This window comes from Bombina bombina, chromosome 8, assembly GCF_027579735.1.
Source record: "Bombina bombina isolate aBomBom1 chromosome 8, aBomBom1.pri, whole genome shotgun sequence".
In the NCBI taxonomy this organism is placed as follows: Eukaryota; Metazoa; Chordata; class Amphibia; order Anura; family Bombinatoridae; genus Bombina; species Bombina bombina.
The window spans coordinates 117225988-117249020 of record NC_069506.1 but is presented as its reverse complement, the minus strand read 5'-3'; the positions used below and the strand labels follow the sequence as shown (position 1 = coordinate 117249020).

The window sequence follows — 23033 nt, the reverse complement described above, 5'->3', positions numbered from 1 at the left end:
ACCCTGCCTTCACTAACAACATTGGCTACTACGGGTTCCCAGGAAGGCCAAAATATTTTACGCATCAAGGGGATCAAAGATCAGTTCAAGGAGGAGGGTCTGAAAAAATACTCCTAGGCGCTTCCGCCTAACAACGCATGTTTGGCTCCTCCCATGGTTACCGAGGAGAGTGGCAGAGACAGAGAGAAGCTAACATGGCTCAGAGAGCGGAGGGGGCATTTGTCCTGCACGGGAGGAAAGCTGCACTCAGGTACCGGGTAATAAACCGGATATGTTATGGGGAACCATATAAAATGCACGTTAATAGCTTCCTTTAAACCATATTACTAATGGGATATTCATGGAGAGGCTGAGCACTGACAGGAAGCTCGTTTGGCTATGAATGGAGATGGTCCCTGTAGGATCATTGTATTATATTCACTTAGTGAATATATTCTGAGCTATAAGCTGTGCTTAGAAATAAATGTTTAAGTAAATCGATAGGTTTCTTAGTACCAATATAATATTTTACACATGATGTTTATTACTTGTATGATATATATATGTATACATATATACAAGACTGTCTAGGTGCATAAAATGAAAGTAAATCTGGGAGTACAGAATCATTTTAAATATATCTGAAAATGCTTTTATTAGATGTGCTAACATTTCTTCTGCTAAATGAAAATTATTTCTGTTTAGAGTCTTGTCACTGTTTACTAGAATAGCTGTGGGAGTTGTCCCTATCAACCAGTAGACAACAGATGTTTCATAATTAGCTGTGCACAAATGTATTCTGCTAGTTTCAATATGGATTTAAAGAGCTATTACACAACCTCTCTCTTGAAACATTTTTACATTAATTTATTTCTTGAAAAATATTTTCAAATTTGAAATGAACTACTCTTTCAGGACTATGAGAGATATTTTTTTGCTTTAGAGGGACAGAGAAGTTGTACATTAAAATGATGGCGAACCTTAACTAATCAAATGTCATATATTTTCATCTTTGCCATTAAAAAAGTATATATACCTTTTTTTGTTTTTAACCCATCTGTGAAAGGGTTAAATTAGTGCATATAGTAATGCTTATATTGCAATGCTATGCCGGCCCACTTGGGTGAACTTTTTTTTTTTTTTAATGACAATTCCAGTGAACATCCAATCAACGTGTGTGCCATATGACAATGATGAAGTCCAGTCCCTTTAAAGCCCATGTAGAGAGTGAGTGGGACGGCTCTATACATCACTGCCCAGCCAAAATAGAAAATGAAGTGGGGCGGAGGAACAGACAATACCAATTAGGATTATAAATATTTTATTATAAAATATATATACACCTTTTTAAAAAAAAAAAAAAATATATATATATATATATATATATATATATAGTTTTACTTGCAAACTAATATATTTGTCTTTTCATCATTCGTATAGTTTGCAATTTATCATCAATTTAAGTTTCATTCTTTTGCCAATGGTAATAAGCCGTGGAAACTTTAAAGGTTCAGACAATCCAACTCTGATTGGCTGTAAGGATTCAGCCTCCATTTTAAATGAAATAATTAAAAAAATGCTAGAGTGGCTGGTAAGATCTGTGCAAAGCAGTTAGTTTTATATTAAAATATGCAAACATGATTCATGCATTTTTTTTTAAAATTTTCTCCAGTATCTTATAGGCATTGGATTAGAAGTCATATGTTAAACTTTATTCATTACTTCTTTGGTCCTTTAATGTTTCTTTAATAGCTGGTTCACATAAAAATCAAATTGGTTTGGTCCAGATTGTCACAAAATAAAATACAAATAAAGCAACATGACAAATTTGCCAAAAAACATTCATAGCAAATTCTATGTAATTAAAGGGATGTAAAACCCAATTTTTTTTCTTTCATGATTCAAATAGAACAATTTTAAAGAACTTTCCAATTTACTTCTGTTATCTAATGTGCTTTGTTCTTTTTGTGTCCTTTGTTAAAAAAATGCATAGGTATGCTTAGGGAGCAGCAATACACTATTGGGGGCTAGCTGCTGATTGGTGACTGAACAAATATGCCTGTTATCATTGGCTCACCCAATGTATTCAGCTAGCTTCACCTGATGTGTTCATCTAGCTGCCAGTAGTGCATTGCTGTTCCTTCAACAAAAGATATCAAGACAATTAAGTACATTTGATAATACAAGTAAATTGGAAAGTTGTTTGACATTTTATGCTCTGTCTTAAAGTGATATTAAATTCAGATTTTTTATTTTATGATTTAGATAGAGCATGCCATTTTAAACAACTTTCTAATTATGCCTATTGCCAAATTTTCTTTTTTTCTCGGTATCTTTATTTGAAAAGCAGGAATGTAAGCTTAGGCGCCAGCCCATTTTTGTTACAGCACCCTGGGTAGAGCTTGCTGATTGGTGGCTACATTGTGTGTTCAGCACCCTGGGTAATGATTGGTGGCTATATTTATTCTGCTTTTCAAGCAGAATACCAAAAGTAACGAAGAAAAATTGATAATAGGAATAAATTAGAAAGTTGGGTAAAATTGCTGCTCTATCTGAATAAAATAGTCACAAAATAAAATAACTGTCTATTATTTCCAACATAATATTACATATATAATCTATTTTCTGAAATTCTGTTATAATTGACATTAATAAGAACCATTACATGGAGCGTGCTTGATATAAAATTATGAAACACTTCAGTAGGCCGTTCTAGCTATAACAATAAATGCTGAAATTATTTGCAACCAATTTTTGAGGAGATTTCAATCCAAAATATAGTGGGGGGAAAAGACAGCTCATGCCTGCAGATAGTGTTAAAGGGAATAAAAGGTATCCTTTATTTGCTGCATATAAAAGTGTGTGTTTTTAGATGTATTTGTTTATTTGAAAATGGCTGTTTCAGTGCTGAAACAGAAACAAATGTTCTGTTTTTTTTGCATTTGCAGGGACATGTCTCCTATTGACCAATAGAGTTATGGGTGTTGCCTTTACCAGCCAATGAGCAGTATACAGGTGAAACTCGAAAAAATTAGAATATCGTGCAAAAGTTAATTTATTTCACTAATGCAACTTAAAAGGTGAAACTAATACTGTATATGAGAGACTCATTACATGCAAAGCAAGATAGTTCAAGCCGTGATTTGTGATGATTATGGCTTACAACTCATGAAACCCCAAATCCACAATCTCAGAAAATTAGAATATTGGGAAAAGGTGCAATATTCTAGGCTCAAAGTGTCCCACTCTAATCAGCTAATTAAGCCATAACACCTGCAAAGGATTCCTGGGCCTTTAAATGGTCCCTCAGTCTGGTTTAGTAGGAATCGCAATCATGGGAAATACTGCTGACCTGACAGTTGTGCAGAAAACCATCATTGACACCCTCCATAAGGAGGGAAAGCCTCAAAAGGTAATTGCAAAAGAAGTTGGATGTTCCCAAAGTGCTGTATCAAAGCACATTAATAGAAAGTTATGTGGAAGGGAAAAGTGTGGAAGAAAAAGGTGCACAAGCAGCAGGGATGTCCGCAGCCTGGAGAGGATTGTCAGTAAAAGGCAATTCAAAAGTGTTGGGGACTTTCACAAGTAGTGGACTGAGGCTGGAGTCAGTGCATCAAGAGCTACCACACACAGATGGATCCTGGACATGGGCTTCAAATGTCGTATTCCTCTTGTCAAGCCACTCCTGAACAACAAACAACGTCAGAAGCGGCTTACCTGGGCTAAAGAAAAACAGACCTTGTCTGTTGCTCAGTGGTCCAAAGTCCTCTTTTCTGATGAGAGCAAATTTTGCATCTCATTTGGAAACCAAGGACCCAGAGTATGGAGGAAGAATGGAGAGGCACACACTGCAAGATGCTTGAAGTCCAGTGTGAAGTTTCCACAGTCTGTGTTGATTTAGGGAGCCATGTCATCTGCTGGTGTTGGTCCACTGTGCTTCATTAAGTCCAGGGTCAACGCAGCCGTCTACTAGGAGATTTTGGAGCACTTCATGCTTCCTTCCGCAGACGAGCTCTATGGGGATGCTGACTTCATTTTCCAGCAGGACTTGGCACCTGCCCACACTGCCAAAAGTACCAAAACCTGGTTCAATGACCATGGGATTACTGTGCTTGATTGGCCAGCAAACTCGCCTGACCTGAACCCCATAGAGAATCTATGGGGCATTGCCAAGAGAAAGATGAGACATGAGACCGAACAATGCAGAAGAGCTGAAGGCCGCTATTGAAGCATCCTGGTCTTCCATAACACCTCAGCAGTGCCACAGGCTGATCGCTTCCATGCCACGCCACATTGAGGCAGTAATTGCTGCAAAAGGGGCCCAAACCAAGTACTGAGTACATACAGTATGCATGCTTATACTTTTCAGAGGTCCGATATTGTTCTATGTACAATCCTTGTTTTATTGATTACATGTAATATTCTAATTTTCTGAGATCGTGGATTTGGGGTTTTCATGAACTTTAAGCAATAATCATCACAATTATGACAAATCTCGGCTTGAACTATCTTGCTTTGCATGTAATGAATCTATCTCATATATTAGTTTCACCTTTTAAGTTGCATTAGTGAAATAAATTAACTTTTGCACGATATTCTAATTTTTCGAGTTTCACCTGTATCTCTGAATTAATTTGCCTTGTAAAATAATTTTGAGTTTAACATCTCTTTTAAGCTTAGACAATTTCCTTAACAAAACCCCATCTTTCAAAGAAAAATAAAAAAAATCCATGGATTATTGGCATCTGGTAAAGAAGGGCTTAGTGGGCTAGTTTATGCTTGTGCTTTTATAACATGCCCTCCCTTTTCCTCTGGGTCTTACCGTTGCTTCACTTCTGTTGCCTTAAAGGGAGAATCTATTGTAGGATAACAGGTTGTCATGGGAACCTCTTTGCAAGGCCCCCACAGCTTCAAGTAATTGTACATTCTGCAGCAAAATCTATTTGACTGTTATGGATGAGTACAATAATAATCAGCTTCACAGTCACTGAATATAAATATATATATATATATATATATATATATATATATATATATATATATATATATATATATATATATATATATATATATATATATATATATATATATATATATACATACATTTGGTGAATGAAATGGAAAGCGATACAGAAATAAATGGGTTACACTGAATAAAATACAATCTGATTTAGCAAGTTAAAGGAACATTAAAGTATTTTTTCAAAAGGTTATTTGTATTAGCAATAAAATAAACAATTTATTTACCATGTATTTAAAATGCAGTTGCCATTGTAATAATCCCCTTTTGCTACTAGGAATTTTAGAGAAAAACTTGCCCAAAGTACTTTTTTTTGCTATGACTCACAGAATTTTAAGCAACTTTCTAATTTACTCCTATTATCAATTTTTCTTCATTCTCTTGCTATCATTATTTGAAAAAGAAGGCATCTAAGTTTTTTTTTGGGTTTCAGTACTCTGGACAGCACTTTTTTTATTGGTGGATGAATTTATCCACCAATCAGCAAGGACAACCCAGGTTGTTCACCAAAAATGGGCCGGCAATTAAACTTACATTCTTGCATTTCAAATAAAGATACCAAGAGAATGAAGAAAATTTGATAATAGGAGTAAATTAGAAAGTTGCTTAAAATTTCATGCTCAATCTGAATCACAAAAGAAAATGTTTGGGTACAGTGTCCCTTTAACTCTTCTCAGACATCCCTGCCCTCGTTCTTGGCATTTCAACCTCCCTGTTGAATATTTCACTGCCCATTGAGCAACAAAACTTCTCCAGGTCACTTCCTCTTACGGTCTGTCACAATAGACCTACACTCACTCACAAAAATGGACACTCACTTGATCTGATTTTCTGCTATCGAAGCACTCAAACTTCACAAATTATCCTTTTCCTCTTTCTGACCATCATTTACTTACTTGCAACATCACAAAACTTCCTACTACTTTCCCTCCTTCTAACACTCACATAAAACTCCACAGAAGCATTAAAGGACCAGTAAACCTAGAAAATAATGTTATATAATTCTGCACATAGTGCAGAATTATATAACATTATATTAGTGCTAACGTTATGTAACATAATATTGCCGCTTGAATTTTTATTAAAAAAGAGTTTTTTTCAGACCCGCCCTCTGTGCTCTACTGAGCGGGTCTGGTTTTCCCTCTGAGCGCATCTGGGCAGCTGTCTAGTCACAGCCCGGCCCGGGTCTGAAAACCCCTTTTTTTTTTTTTAATAAAAACTTAAACAGCAATATTATGTTACATAAAGCTATAAAGCTAGCACTAATATAATGTTATATAATTCTGCACTATGTGCATAATTATATAACATTATTTTCTAGGTTTACTGGCCCTTTAAGTCACTAGATCAGCAACATCTTTTAAACCTCTGCTCTCTTCCATCTCCTGCCCTGACAATCTATCTGTCACTACAACTCCACTCTTACATCGTTACTTGGCACCTTCTACCATAGCTTGAAAATCCGGCACTCGTCCTCTTCTGACAGCTACCTATGCAGATGTTCCCGCACTGCTGAGTGACATTGGAGAAAATCTTGATGTTCAGCTGACTTTCTTCACTATAAATTTATCTTAAACACCTATTATTCTGCCCTTAGCCTCTTCAAGCATGATTACTTCTCTACTCTTATCTTTACTCTTTCTATAAAGGGATACTAAACCCATTTTTTTTTTCATGATTCAGGTAGAGAATGCAATTTTAAACAACTTTCTAATTTACGCCTATTCTCAATTTTTCTTTGTTCTCTTGCTATATTTATTTAAAAAGCAGGAATGTGATTCATCAGAGCCGGCCCATTTTTAGTTGAGAACCTGGGTTATGCTTGCTTATTGGTGGGTAAATGTAAGCCTCAAATAAGCAAGTGCTATCCATGGTGCTGGAAGAGGAGGAGCCAGCCATTTTTAGGTTCAGTCTCTGGACAGCACTTGTTTATTGCATTAACCCACCAATCAGCATGAACAACCCAGGTTGTTTATCAAATATGGGCCGGATTCTAAACTTACATTCTTGCTTTTCAAATAAAGATAGCAAGAGAATAAAGAAAATTTGATAACAGGAGTAAATTAGAAAGTTGCTTAAAATTGAATGCTCTATCTGAATCATGAAAGCAAAAATTTGGGTTCAGTGTCCCTTTAAACCCAAAACGTCTGTTCTCCATTTTTAATACCCTTCTCCTCCCACCCCCACCTCCTATCACCACTTCTCTTTCAGCTGAATATTTTGCCATCCACTTCAACAACAAAATCTATTCCATCAGAAACAAAATGTTCTATCAACATACTACCAGTCTCAAACCCCCTCAACCGTTTACAAACGTCCAGAACAGTGCCACAAATTCACTCTTTTGCCCCTTTTTACTGAGAAAGAAGTTTCTGCCCTTATAACTTCCTCTCTCTCCTCACTATCTGTCCCCTCTATCCCATGCCCTCACAATTACTGACCTCCCGCTCTCATACTCTTGCTCCAATACTCACACACATTTTCAGCACTGGTATATTTATCTCATCCCTTAAACATGCACTAGTCACATCCATCCTCAAAAAACCTTCTCTCAATCCAACATCCCCATCCAACTACTGCCCTATTTCCCTACCCCCCTGCCCCCTTTCATCAAAACTCAACTGGGTAGTGTATATATACGTTTATCACATTAAGCTCCCTCCTTTTATCCATTGCTATCTGGATTTTGCCTCCAACACTCCACAAAAAGCAATCATTCATGTTACCAATTACCTAATTACAGCAAAATTGAAAGGCCACTTGTCTCTGTTAATCCTTCTCAATCTGTATGCAGCCTTTGATACTGTTGACCACCCTTTCTTGCTCCAAACACTCCAATCCTTTGGTATCTGTCACGCTGACCTCTTGTGGTTCTCCTCCTGATTCTGACATTCAAGGCCCTCAATACTGCTCTGCCCCTATACCTTAGACCTCATCTCTAAATACTCTCCCTCCCCTTCTCTCTGCTCATGACCTCCTTCTCTTGTTACCTCTTAACATTCCAGTCTACAGGACTTCTCCAGATTGGCCCCTGTCTTGTGGAACTCTCTGCCTTGCTCCACAAGACTTCCCCCTAGTTTCAAAGTTTCAATCGCTCTTTAAAGACTCTTCTGTTCAGGGATGCATATACTAAACTTTTCTAACCTCAGTTCCTCTCCTCCTTTTTTTCAACCCCCTTAGCATGTAAGCCTACGAGCACAGCTGTCTTGTAGACCAGCGGTCGCCAACCACTGGTCCGTGGACCACTGGTGGTCCGTGGACCACTGGTGGTCCACGAGAAGATGTTGGTGGTCCTTGACACCATCAAGCAGGAATTAATCTCCTCTGATGGTGTCACCTCCGTTGCGCCGCAACTCCCTACAGTGCCTGGCTGGACATCAGTGAAAACCGACGGAGGAGGAATTACAATCTCCCTACGCACGTTGCCTAGTACTGCGCAACCTGCGTAGCTAGATTGTATTTTTAACTCCTCTCGCCCGGCGCGCTGCTCAGAGGAAGATGCTTCCATTCTAAAGCCAGCAGAGGTTGGTATAGTCTTGGCTTGACTAATATATAAAAAAAGGAAATCTTAAAAAAAAATTCTCTCTTATATTTCATTTATTTTCTCCCCTTTACCTGTCTTTGTAGTAGTTTTCGTAATTCCTTCAGATGGATTTACATCACTGTTTGTCTTCCTCCCCTCCATCTTCTTTTTTTATTAATTATTTTTCATTGTAATAATTTTATTCCACCTGAATTTCAGTAATTGCCATCCAGCAGATCAGCCATATCCCACCAGTATTATAGTAATTGCCAGAAATATCAGTTGTGGTTAGCTCACATCCATATTGAGAGCTTTCTAATATAAACTTAATTTATGACTCTGATGTCTGTCCATGATCATAAGTAGTTTCGAATAATTCCTAACTGGGAAAGGTAACTTGGAAGTCTTGTGGTCCTTTTAAATATTATTCTTTTTGTTCCCACTTTCTGCCTCTCTGTTTCCATCTCAAAAATTGGCACTCACCCTTAATCTGTCATTTGGAAGTATTCTCTCCGTTCTGTCATTCAGTTAGTTAATTCCAAAAAATAATTCTTAAAAATGTGTAAATATATACATAATGTAAACTTAGCTATGGTTATACTAGTTATGTACAGTAGGTGTGTGTATATACAACAACATTTTAAATTCCAACTACCATAGCAATGTCAGATACACTGTCTGTATAGGATCTGCTATCATATGGGAACAGAGCACGATCAGTACTACCTTACAATATGAAGGCAGATACTCTGGGCAAAGTACTGTGTGACTTGGTACCACTACTAGTCTTGGAAGAGCTACAGAAGGTGGATGTTGCTAAGGTGTTACAGGGATCACTGTACTAAAAATATTTGCCATCCATATGAAAAAGAAGTATCTAAACATTGTTTTTTTTATTTGTATGAACAAAATGTGAAGTAAAAGTTATTTTATTTTAAATTGAAACTAATACAGCTATTTTAATGGTGTTTTTTTCTACTAAAGCTCATTGGCTACAACAAACAAGTTGTTAGCTACTTCCTAGTAATGCTCATTGAATATTATTACCTATAAGTTAGTGAGTATTGATAGGAACTGTACAACTGATACTGGTATACTAATTTAAAGCCCATGTCTTCTAATTATCCAGATCTTAAAGGGACAGTCTTCACCTTAGTCATCTTAAAGTCTTAACGTAGATTAAGATGCAAATAACCACCTGCACCCCTTTTTGTATCATGTAACAGGAACAGTAAAAAAGTTATTTTAAAATGAATATTGTTTCTGGCCACTTTGAAATGGCTGCCAAGCTCCACCCACTGATATCACGATCTCAGCTGCATATAGGCACTCTGCTGAATAGCATTGACAGTCTGTTTAATCCAACTAGTGAGCCTTTTGTGATTAGAAGCCATATGCAGACCAGATCTTGATGTCATCAGTGGGCGGAGTTTGGCAGTCATTTCTAAGTGGCCAGAGACAATAATCATTTTAAAATAACTTTTTTACTGTTTCTGCTGCATTAAATAGAATAGGCGCAGGAGCCTAATTGCAGCTTAATCTAAGGTAAGACTTAAAGATGACTAAGGTGTAGACTGTCCCTTTAAGACAACCTAGTTGATTGTACAATTAAACGTGCTTTTTAGAGGGAACGTCCAGTTGGGAGCTATCTGGTTAGCAAATGCACACAAAAATAAAATAAATGTATGTAAAATAATGTATGTATATGTAAACCTTTTTTTTTTTTCTTTTACAGTGAGAAGCCATATGAATTCCTGAGCAACACTCAAAAAACAACCAGTAGCCATAATCTTACCTTTAATTCAGCTGCTAATAACCGTAAATTTAATGGCATCCATGGAGGACAAGAAAGAGGCAAGTACTGATACTGTGCACTTTTTATTTTACCATTATGACCATGCTGTTATTAGTAGGGAATGCAAGCGCTTATACTATACTATAAACACTTTAATTTCAATTAAAAAAAGATCTTTGTTGTGCTGTTGTTAATTTTGATTTATTAGTAGCTCATCTTTTTTGTGTGCTCTTTTTATTAAAACAATTACACATTATCTAGGTTTCATTGCCCCATTCCAATCCAATTGCCATCCAAACAGATAGAATGGCTGGGGGCGGAGTTAGCCGTTGGAGTGAGCACGCATTTCTGTCTTGAGCTCTGCAAGCCTGCAAAGTTTTGGGCAGTTTTCAGGAGATTCTTATTGCTGACCGAGTTCATAAAACATCTACTGCATCCTGTGAATATGCAGCCATCGGCCTGCTGCTTTACAAAAGCACTGTTCATTACCGAAGGAGTTTTGAGGAGTTGCACCACGCGGCGAGTCTGCAAGTGTCCCAGAGGATTTTGAGTAAATCTCCAAAGTGAGACTGCAGTGAGGAGCGACTGGATCTAGTTGACTGTACAACTGACGTATAACAGAAACAAGATGAGCAGGCTGTATGCTTTCCAATTCCGTTAAGAAGATTTATTTAGCAAGCTACAAAAGCAACGTTTCAGGGCACCTGCCCCTTTGTGAAGCTAAAAATATAGTGTGCAAAATACATATATACATGATTAAAACATCAATCAATGAAACTCTAGGATACTCCCAGTTTGAATTCAATCCATTTATTAGATTTTTTTTTTGGAATTTATTTTGCTACTTAGTGTTAATTCATCAGTTTGTTTTTAACCGTGGGTCTTGTAAAGTTTGAACTAGTGGGGATGTGAAGGGGTTATAAAGGTTTGTGATATTTGAGAAATATTGATATACCTGTCCACTATGGGGATGTCCTAGAGTTTCATTGGTTCATGTAATCATGTATTTGTATATTTAATTAATTAAAATATATATATATATATATATATATATATATATATATATATATATATATATATATATATATATGTGTGTGTGTGTTTGTATGTGCATGTATGTATTTTGCACACTATATTCTTATCTTGACAAACGGGCATTTTCCCCCGAAATGTTGTTTTTGTACCTTGCTAAATAAAGCTTCTTCACTGAATTGGTAAGTGTGCAGCCTGCTCTGTTATACCTTTCGAGCAAGGCGATTGCTCTGCAAGATTGCACCTACTATCTTGGCGTACTCGGGGAGACTGATATATACAAACGATATGACTGAGGGCTTGCGGCCTGTACTGACCTACACGGAAGGTGGAGGCTTGCTCCACTGTTCTATTTAACATTGCCACCGGTCACAGGAATTACAGAGGGGAAAGATTTATTTACCCAGACACAAAGCTCCCTGTATTTCAAGAAGGTTAATATATGAGAGCGAGACTGTCGCATTTCTTTGTGTTGTATTCCCAGCTTGACGACAAGTGACTTTTTAAACTTAATATTACCACTCTGAGACACAAGGAACTGTGCAATGGAACTTCTTTGGAAACTATTTTGACTCCGTGAGACCTTTTACTTTCCCCCTTTCCTGCTCAGTTTGTCTGAGTGGGTCACCTCCCCATCCCCTTTTCCCCCTTTTGTAGGGTGTAGTCCCTTGACCCTGAAGAGGGAAAGAATAGAGTTTGCTTATTGAAGTATGTTCACTATCTGATATCACTGGCAAAGAGACTTATTGGTATTGTTATTACTACAACATGATGGCCTCATTTATGTTCTAAAATTTCGCAAGATGTTTCCAGTGTGAATTTTATTGCTGCTCAGATATATTATCCACATTACAACAATACTTGCCATCCTATTTAATATAGATCTCTTGATAAACTCCCCCTAAATTGATATAAAACCTTAAGACTCTCTTAATTTGCAATATTATTACCATCATGTCCGAAAAGCTTAAAAAGAAACAAAAAATCTTTATTTTCCATCACAAGAGAACTGTTGCCGACCACTTCCAAGGAGTGGACACAAAGTGACCGAAGATAATAGTCTTAGTTTGGGAGACAGTGAACCAAATATGGAGGCCCCATCAAGGACATTGAGTTCCCCATTCTACAAATGCCTTTAACAGCTTCCTCTGACAATAATATGTTGGATTCCATCAAAACCTTGTTACACTCTCACTGTGAATCTTTTACTAAAAGCTTCAACCTCCCTTGTGCTGAGCTTAAAAGGGACATTGCTTCTATTGGCGAGAGAACAGATGGTTTAGGAAGCATTAGGATTTATTAACTGTGGAGACCATAATAATTTAGCAAGCTATGCACACAATTTAGCTGATTGCATTAGCTCTTCGGAAGTAAAATTGGCAGACCTCGAAGATCGAACAAGACGCAACAATATCTGCTTCAGGGGCATCCCTGAGTCTGTGTCTATGCAAGATCTACCCATTTATCCAAGAATTATTTTTAAAGATGTCATGGGACACATCTCTGAAGATGAAGCTAAGGTGGATATAATCCATAGAGCTTTGAGGCCTAGAGGGGGTTTCTGAGAGTTATTGTTAGGTTTCATTATTATGCTTTCAAGGAAAAGCTTTTGCAAACTGCAGTTAAATATGAATTGTTTACTGAATAATTTGCTTCAGTTCAGCTTTTTTCTGATTTGTCAACTCGTACACTTTGGCTAAGGTGGACTTATTCTGCATACACAGCAGTGCTCCGGACAGAGGGTGTTAAGTACCGCTGGGGGTTTCCTGGGAAGCTACTTATTACTTAAGATGGGCACCTATTTACAGCGTTAAGCCTTTCCCATGCAAGAGAACTCCTAATGCAATGGGACTTACTTTCATCAGCTCCATTATCATCTACATAACAAACCCCTTCTCTGTCTTATATTAGGGCTTTTGCTCCAGAGTGGCACCCTTTGACAAAACATCCTACTGTATAAAAAAGGGGTAACGTCAGAAACCCCCAGACAGATAAGCAAAAGTGTTTAATCAGATTCTCTAACATTATTTTCAGAGTTTAATAATGATGTTCATAGGCTATAAAGTATTTGATTTGTCATGTTTGAATTACGTATATTTCTACGTCTTTATTTTTTTTCTTAGGAATACTAATGCGTACGTTACAATATGTTATATTTATTTACATTTGATGGACTTGTCCAAAGATCTCGCGACAAAAAGCATTCCAGACCTGCAAAACGTTTACTCCTACTATACAGCAAACTCATTCAGAGAGGGCCTGTTTCATCTTAACTTAAAGGGACATAATACTCATATGCTAAATCACTTGAAACTGATGCAGTATAACTGTAAAAAGCTGACAGGAAAATATCACCTGAGCATCTCTATGTAAAAAAGGAAGATATTTTACCTCACAATCTCCTCAGCTTAGCAGAGTAAGTTCTGCGTAAAAAGTTATACTTCACCTGCTCCCAGCTGCAGGTAAAAAAAAAGAAAAAAAGAAATGAACAGCAGCCAATCCGCATCAGCAGTGCTGAGGTCATGAACTCTTACTGTGGTCTCATGAGATTTGACTTAACTCTCATGAGATTTCATAGTAAGCTAAATAGGGAAATAATATGAGAGTTCACAATGCTCATCCTTTCAGCTGTCCCAGGACAGACACACTAAAATGCTGCTTAGAAATCCTTTAGAATGGGAGGTGGCTACTGAGGAATTTTTGAGGTAAAATATCTTTCTCTTTTACATAGAGATGTTCAGGAGATATTTTCTAGTCAGCTTTTTACAGCTATGCTGCATCACTTTCAAGTGTTTACACATTTGGGTATTATGGCCCTTTAAAGAGAATGTCAAAACCAGCTAGATATTTATGTGTCTACATTTGTATGACTGTGAAATTTGACTTTAGCCTGTAATTGGGGTACTACTAATGTCCCTAAAAGACCTCAAATTGTTGATATAATTAAATACATGAGAAATATGGAGGATTGTATTTTTTACTCCATAATAAAGCAGGTCTTTATGCAGAAATCTTGGATTTATGGGATAATAAATGTAAAAGCTACAAAGTCTTTTGAACTAATGCTTGAGGAACTGATAGATACGTCTTGCGGGAGGAGGTAGAAACCCCCTTTTCCTGATATCCTCATTTGAAGCCTCCATTTTTTTTCACTTTATTACTACTACAGTCCTGGGACTACTGCATTTATATGAGATGCCGAGCAATGTTTGGATTGAAATTGAATCATTCCCAGATCGTACTTTGACCGTTCACTACTGAATGGAGGGGAGACTTAGTTTCAGATATTATTTTAGGACAGACTTTTTTTTACAATACTATGTAATAGCAACTTATCTTTATCTATGATTTCACGCCTCAGTAAATAAAACATTAAAAAATATATAATGGCAGCTCAGATTAAAGGGACACTGAACCCAATTTTTTTCTTTTGTGATTCAGATAGAGCATGCAATTTTAAGCAACTTTCTAATTTACTCCTATTATCAATTTTGAAATAAAAGCCATCTAAGCTTTTTTGGGTTAAGAACTCTGGACAGCACTTTTTGATTGGTGGATGGATTTTTTCCACCAATCAGCAAGGACAACCCAGGTTGTTCACCAAAATGGGCCGGCATCTAAACTTAGATTCTTGCATTTCAAATAAAGATACCAAGAGAATAAAGAAAATTTGATAATAGGAGTAAATTAGAAAGTTGCTTAAAAATTCATGCTCTATCTGAATCACAAAAGAAACATTTTGGGTTCAGTGTCCCTTTAATTTTTGGAGTTTCTTTTGGGGTTTTTTCAACATAAGTTTATTTTATTAGAAGAGCTGCTGTTTGAATTGGTAAATTACAAAACAGGAACACTAGAGAGTCTGGAAGTCCAATTATGTAACCTTAGTATGTTGTTAAATGTCTGCACTAGCTATATCCTATGCAGTGATTGGTTAGAGCAGTGCACAAACTCATTTACAGTTGGCTTTAAAGGGTCATTAAGTCCAAAATTCTTATTTAGATAAAGCCTGCAATTTTAAAAAAACTTTGCAATTTTCTTCCATTTTAAAAAAAGTGCACAGTTTGAGGCTACAGCTCCTACTGAGCATTTATAAAGTACATTTTGTGATTGGTTAATGGCTGTCGTGATATAGGGGAGGGAAATTGTATTACATTTTAAAATTGTCAGCCCACCTCCAATTTAAAGTAATATTGCATTGTCTTTTTATTGTGTATTTGCCAATTATTCAATTCTACTGTATATAGTGGTATTTAAGTGGCTACACCTACAGTCAAGGGAGATAAGATAAATATACTCACTAAGGATTTCAAGTAGAGTTTTTTGCAAATCATTAATGGGGCAGTATACTCATACAAGCAACAGATAAGAGTTCATTTTATCTAAACCTGGTGCAGGAACACATCTTTAAAAGGACTAGGCTCTCTCTCGCCCCCCACTGGAAGGTTGATTTCTTCTGATCCCTCTTGTGCACATAGATTTTCTCTAGCCATTATTGCAGTATTGAAAGTCTGAACATGAGTGGATGTTTCAAAAGGAAAAGCAGCTATTAGAAGTAAAAGGGGTTATTTGAAATTGTAAGCAATTTCACTTCATTGTAAAAAATGTGTAAATGTTTAAAGGGATATGAAAGTAAACATGGTTCAAATAGAGCACCCAAACAATAAAATTTACTTCTATTATCACATTTACTTAGTTCTTTTGGTGCCTAGATATGTTCAGTAGTGTGCACATGGCTATAGCACTATATAGCAGCATTTTTTGCTGCCTTATAGTGCTCAAGACGTGCGCACTACTGAACATATGTTCAACAAAAGATACCAACAGAGCAAATAACATTTTGATAACAGGAGTAAATGAGAATGTTTTGTTGCATGCTCCATATGAAGAATTACACGTATACATATTTTTTACTTTCATAAACCTTTAATAATGTAAGTGTGATTTAAGCCATATATTTACTATTTTACCAAAACAATATTTGAACATGCTTATTAACATACACAAAAGGGGGAAAAAAGCTGTGCAAACTGCCAATATTTATGCTCAAAACAGGCGAAAATACTGAATCACTGGTTTCTGATAGTTTGGAATTTTCCTCATGTACATATAGGGGATGTAACTGCCTAGAACACCAGGTCACTGGCATGAGGGAATCCATATTTAAAATGGTTTTTGTGTGAAAAAAGGTGAGGCGTTGTGAAGCTTCAGTGCAAATACTGTGAGTTGGGGTTTCCTGTGGGAGTATGTGCAGATGTGCTATACCATGATCTAATTGTGTGTCAAATAATTATTTGAAATCCATGTTATGCCCTTTATTCTATTCCATGAGAAGTTCAGTACAGACCCACCACGGTTAGGTATAATGTTCATGAAGTACTACACACAATCACATTTACAAGTGATTATTCAGTAAGTAAACGCTTTTAATCTTGTCACTTTAATCCCAGATAACACATTGTCTGAGTACACCAAGGAAACTCCAAGCATTGATGACCTAGAAGAAAACTTGAGAAAATTGAAGGTTCAAGTGGACAGCCTGGCATCAAGCCTTAATTTTGGCTATGAGAAAACAGATGACCATAAAGAATTGAACGTTCCTCAGTGGCCTTTGCATATGAGCAGTTCGTCTTATCAAACTAGAGACAAAGCATTGCAGACAACATTGGATTCTCAATGGTTTCTAAAGCCACAGCATCTAGTAAAACCCTTAGAAAAACTTTCTGCATTACAGAGCTTGGGACTCCCCATGTTTTCAAGGTCTTTGCCTAATCGACCAGTAGGAACACTGGGAAGTGAAATTTCAGCAATGGATTCAAGCGCTTCAGCAGTAAAGCCATTAGATATTGCTTCCTGTGAATCATTTCCAGTGAAGCTTGGAGCACCTCATGTGGTTGGGGTCAAGTCTTTACTCCCTCCCAAGATCCCTGTACATTGTCGCTCTCCTGACAAAACAAAGTACCCAACGGTCCGAGGAAGATCACAGTCTTTAGAGCGTTCACATTCCTTCTCGCCTGCCTCTAAGAAAGCTCGATGGCTGAGATCCCGTTCACAGTCTCCAAAACCTGTCTGGAGACCAAACTCTGCAAAAGCTAATGCATGTGGACAGCCTCCTCCACGGCCACGATCCAGTGGTAAGACATCTTCCTTAAACAGACAGTCACGATCCAGGTTTTATAGACCAGGATCTTTAGTTACCAGGTCACTTACTCCTCCAAGAAAAATTAAGAAGAATCTCAATTACTCCTGGAGTCCTTACAGCCTACCGTCAGCTGCAATATCTGCACCAAGCGCTGAGGAAATTAGTGAAAGGTAATTCATTCATCTATTCAGATTCAGATGGGACAGAAGAGACAAAATTAAACTTTAATGGTTCAGAAAGGGCATGCAATTTTAAACAACTTTCAGATTCACTATATAATCTAATTCACTTCATTCTTTTGGTATAATTTGCTAAAAACATACCTAGGTAGGCACAGGAGCAGTATGTACTACAGGGCACTAGCTGGTGATTGGTGGCTGCACATATATGCCTCTTGTCATTGTTTAGCATTGTTGCTCCTTCAACAAAGGATACCAAGAGGATAAAGCTAATTTTAATATAAGTAAATTGGGAAGTTGTTTAAAACTGTTCTATATGAATATTTTATCTTCCTTTAGATTCATGATTTGTGTAAAATGCAATAGTTCATTTGCATTTTACTTAATATGCTCAAAATAGAGCTATAAGTAGCAGAAATACCATCATATATATGAACATTGTTCGCTATAACAGAAGATATATGAAATATATATCACATCTTTCTTAGTAAGTTTATATGCAGTAAATGTTTTGTATTATAATAACGTTAAAGTGATGGTAAATCCAAGCGTATAACTAACGCTAGGATTTACCATCACTAAAAATAAACAGTTTTATGTGCAGCAAGTATATAGCTAACACAGCGCCTCTGGCTGCCCACGGCATAGCGCTCTTCTCCAATGAGGTGACATTTCCACCTTAGTATTCTTATCGAATAGGGAACCGGCTGCACCTTCCGTAGTCATCACACACTCAGTAGCTGTATCAAAAGAAAAGGAAAAGAAGTAAGGGCGCCTTCTGGTGCAGATAAAACTAGACAAATATCCAATTCCAATCCGCACGAAATAAGGGAGTCAGCAGTATGAGCGCTAATCATCGCCTGCTGAGAATTAATAGCGTCTCCGCTCACTAACCACCCTCTCAGCTCAACACATGGAGTATTAAACGCACGCTTCCACCGGGATCTGGTCTCAAAAAGATGACCTTCAAAGATGTATAAAAACTTAAAGGGACAGTATACACCAATTTTCATATAACTGCATGTAATAGACACTGCACTAAAGAAGAATATGCACAGATAAGGATCTAAAAATCCAGTATAAAGCCTAAAAAGATATTTAGAAGCTAACAGTTTAGCACTGTTGATGAGGTTAGACTGGGACACTGACTAAAAGGGGCTGGGAAAGCAGGAAAAGCAGACCCCCCCCCCCCGTGCCGGGATATGAAAATACAGATTAGACAAACAGGAATCAGTCTGACACTTTGAGGCTTGGTTAGGAGTCTGAAATCAGCACAATGTTATTATAAATAAGCAAAACTATACATTATTACAGAAACACTCCCAGATAGGCTTCATAAATGGATCATATACAAAACTAGAAAAATCTAGTGTACAATGTCTTTAATCATACATTAAAAACAGTTTGAAAAGCTTCATAAGCCACATTCGTTGCACATAATACTACGCGTTTCTCAGCGGTATTTCACTTTTTCCTAAAATGTATGATGATAGATTTTGTTAAGTTTTTATACATCTTTTGGAGTTCAACTTTTTGAGACCGGATCCCGTTGGAGGCGTGCGTTTAATACTTCATGTGTTGAGCTGAGATGCTATAAATTCTCAGCAGGCAAAGATTAGCACTCATAAGTGCTGACTCCCTTGTGAGTATACTTTGTGTGCATTGGAATTGGATATTTGTCTAGTTTTATCTGTACTAGGAGGAGCTCCTTTCTTCTTTTCCTTTTCTATTGATACAGCTACTTGTTGCAAACACTGCAGCCACTGCCATAGAATGCTAAAGTCATGTGCACACTCCTGAGCGCCTATGAGCCGACCTAGGTTTATGCTTCTGCAAAGGGTACCAAGAGAAGAAAGCAAATCTGATCATATAAGTAAACTGGAAAGTTTTTTGTTTGTTTTTTGTTTTTAATGGCATGCTAAACATGTCTGTCTAAACCATAAAAGTTAAAAGGACATTGAAATGCAAAAATGATATGCTCTAGTTTACTAGACAAATAATGTTTGTATTAATGTCCCTTTCTAACTATGGGCTTAAAGGGACACTGAACCCAATTTTTTTCTTTCATGATTCAGATAGAGCATTAAATGTTAAGCAACTTTATAATTTACTCCTATTATCAATTTTTCTTCATTCTCTTGCTATCTTTATTTGAAAAACAATAATATAAGTTTAGAAGCCGGACCATTTTTGGTAAACAACCTAGTTTGTTCTTGCTGATTGGTAGTTAAATGCAATAAACCGATAAACAAGTGCTGTCCAGAGTTCTGAACCAAAATGGGCCAGCTTCTTAGCTTAGATGCCTTTTTTTCAAATAAAAATAGCACGAGAACGAAGAAAAATTGATAAAAGGAGTAAATCAGAAAGTTGCTTAAAATTGCATGCTCTATCTGAATCATGAAAGAAAAAATTGGGTTTAGTGTCCCTTTAACCTCTCAGCAGTGTTAAATTCCTGCTTACAACTTGCAACACATTGCAGCGCTTGATCATCACCCAGATGCTAGCCAGTCAGGAGCTGCATACACATGTAGCCACCAAGCATTATCCATGTTCTATTCTGGAGCTTCAGTGTGTTGCAGCTTCCAAGCAGGACTTTAGGTTTGTGCTTAACCATTTAAAACACTGCATATGAAAAAAAAATGTATGTCCCTTTAAAGGAATTGAAAGGTCAAAATTTAAATGTGCATGAATGCATTTCAATTTTAAATAGAAGCATGTTTGCAATATACTTCCATTAACAAAAATTCTTCTAGTAAACGTTAGTACTGTTTTTACAGCATATGCACATAGGCTACATGTGACTAGAGGGTTAGGATTCAAACACCATGCCTCTTAGGAGAGCTGGCAGTGGTGTGTATTGGTGAAAACGTGTCTTGTATTATACAAGCCAATGCCAACTTTATGAGAAGGTGTGGTATTTGAATACTAGTGCACAGGCACTCAAAGCATATGTGCGTATGCCACTGAGAAACAGAAATGCTAGGAAAACATTTGCTAATTAAAGTATATTGCAAACATGCTTCGATTTAAAATGTAAAGGCACACACGCACATATTCATTTTGATCTTTCTATCCTTTTAATTTTCCATCTAAAAAAGTTTTGGTCACCAATTCATATTTTACTGCCACTCAGAGATTTAACCCCCCAGCAAGTTTGGTGAACTTTATTGAGAAATTACAGAATATGCCTGCGCTAGACTAGCAGATATTTAAAAAGCCACTCGGAGATCTGTCTTCACAAAGAATTATAAATATAAGACGCACATTTATTGAAATGACGTGGCATTAGACACTCACATGTAATTAAATAGACAAAATGTAGAGACGTCTCCCTAGCGAATTTCATTGTCACAGACCCAGCAGGATTACGGCATCTAGGTCACACATCTGAAAAGAAAAAGTAGATTTATTTGGCACACAAACTTTATTTATTTATTTATTTTTAAATGCCAGATTTAATTTGAGTGAAAGTGATGGGTTTTAAAATGTATTTGTCATATGAAATCCATTCTAATATATACGTTTATTAAAAAAGAAATGCACATTTTGTTTGGAAAACAATTTTTGATGGATTGTCAAAGTGTTGTTAACTTTCAGTTAGAAATATTATTTGGATGTTTATTTTACCATCGGTAGATTCTTGCAGACGCTGACAGAGGGAGGAGTTGCAATGTCTGTGCTGGAAGCTTCCCCCTATCAGCAAGAGCTGGCACGGTTGAGACTAGAACGTCTTCGTGTGGAAGAGGAGCTGCTATTGGAACTTAAGAGACAGCAAGAACTGGAAAGAACCAGAGGACCAAAACCTAAATGGTTAGTAATAAAGGGTCATGAAAGTCTAAAATGTCTTCGTTTGTATAGAGCATGCACTTTGTATCCAATTTAGTTTGTTTTCTTGATATCTTTTGTTGAAAAGCATACCAGAAGCACCACCGGGAACAAGCTGGTGATTGGCTACACACATATCTGTTCTCCACTGAAAATGTTGCCAAGCGGGTAGATATATGAAGTATCAGGGTGGGGACAGAGTAATTCTTTGCATTACTATAACATTTTTGTTATTTGTAAATGTTGCTTAAGCTAATGTATTTAATCATAATTTGTAAATACGCAGTATAACACTTTATTAAATATGAATATTGCATAAATATGCTTTTATATGTTTTCATCTGCTTAACTGCAAACGGCTGCTATGCACTTATGTATTTATATTAAATGTATTTTTGATTATGTTTAGTGAGACTTTTTTGTTTTGCGAAACCGTTAACTAGAGCTCTGCGGGTGCACTTTTATTGCGCTCAAACGATCGCGTTTCCTTCAACTTGTAAAACAAACGCTACAGCCGACTTGCACAAACAGCTGCAATAAACTTGATATCGCTCACGTGTAACTGTTTGCGCACCACTCTTAATCTGACCCTAAATAGGTCCTAGGGAGAACACTGCATATTCCTGTCATTGGTTTACCAGATGTGTTCAGCTTGGTCCCAATAGTGCATTGATGCTTTGGAGCTGACTTTGACTATGTGTTTACCTTTACACATTTGTAAATAGAGTAATCATAACATTTTCATTTTGTACTTTTCTAGCTTTTTTTCTAGCTTATTGTGTATATAAAACTACTAAGGGGGACATTTGAATAACTGCATTGTTATCTGTAATTATTTAGGTATGAGATGAAAAACTCACAGTTCCACTACGAAGCACGCAAGAATAATGAACTGCTGAAAACAAGCAAGGATTACCAGTCAATCTATAACTATCGGCATGAACTTGGCGCTGCATCAAGGAACTTTCAGGAGCACTTAAACATTACACAACTGGAACCCGTATAAAAAATAAAGCACCTCATTTATTTTTTCGGTATATTCTTTAGTCTTGTGACAACTTTTCTTGTACCCTGTTCTCCTAGAAAATGCAAGTAAGCAGCGTGCACTTGCATTTAGTGCTTGTGAATGCCTGGAGTACTTGTGACATTATGCATTTCTTTTAGGAAAGAGCATGCAACTTTCTAATTTAATCCTTATTATAATTTTTTTTCTTGGTATTTTTGTTTGAAAAAGCAGGAATGAAAGCTTAGGAGCTGGCCTATTTTAGGTTTAGCACCTGGGTAGTGCTTGCTGATTGGTGGCTAAATGTAGCCACCAATCAGCAAGCGCTATCCAGGGTTCTGAACCAAAAATGGGCTGGCTCCTAAGCTTTCATTCATGCTTTTTCAAACAAAGATTCCAAGATAACGAAGAAAAATTGATAATAGGTGTAAATTAGAACTTTGCTTAAAATTGCATGCTCTATTTGAATCATGAAATAAATATGTATTTTCTCATCGCTCCCGTGCTGCGGTGTTGAGGGTTCTCAGTTAGGATTCCA

General features: G+C 36.8%; 1 protein-coding gene across 1 annotated transcript; it reads left to right on the top strand.

Annotated features, from left to right (window-relative positions):
* The first annotated feature begins 19 nt into the window (after positions 1 to 19).
* Positions 20 to 22529, top strand: LOC128638530 (uncharacterized). The gene is made up of 5 exons (XM_053690533.1): positions 20 to 250; positions 10258 to 10376; positions 16797 to 17658; positions 21304 to 21477; positions 22333 to 22529. Exons 1-5 carry the CDS (start codon positions 138 to 140, stop codon positions 22496 to 22498), a joined length of 1434 nt encoding a protein of 477 aa, XP_053546508.1. The 5' UTR covers positions 20 to 137; the 3' UTR covers positions 22499 to 22529.
* Positions 22530 to 23033: the final 504 nt, after the last annotated feature.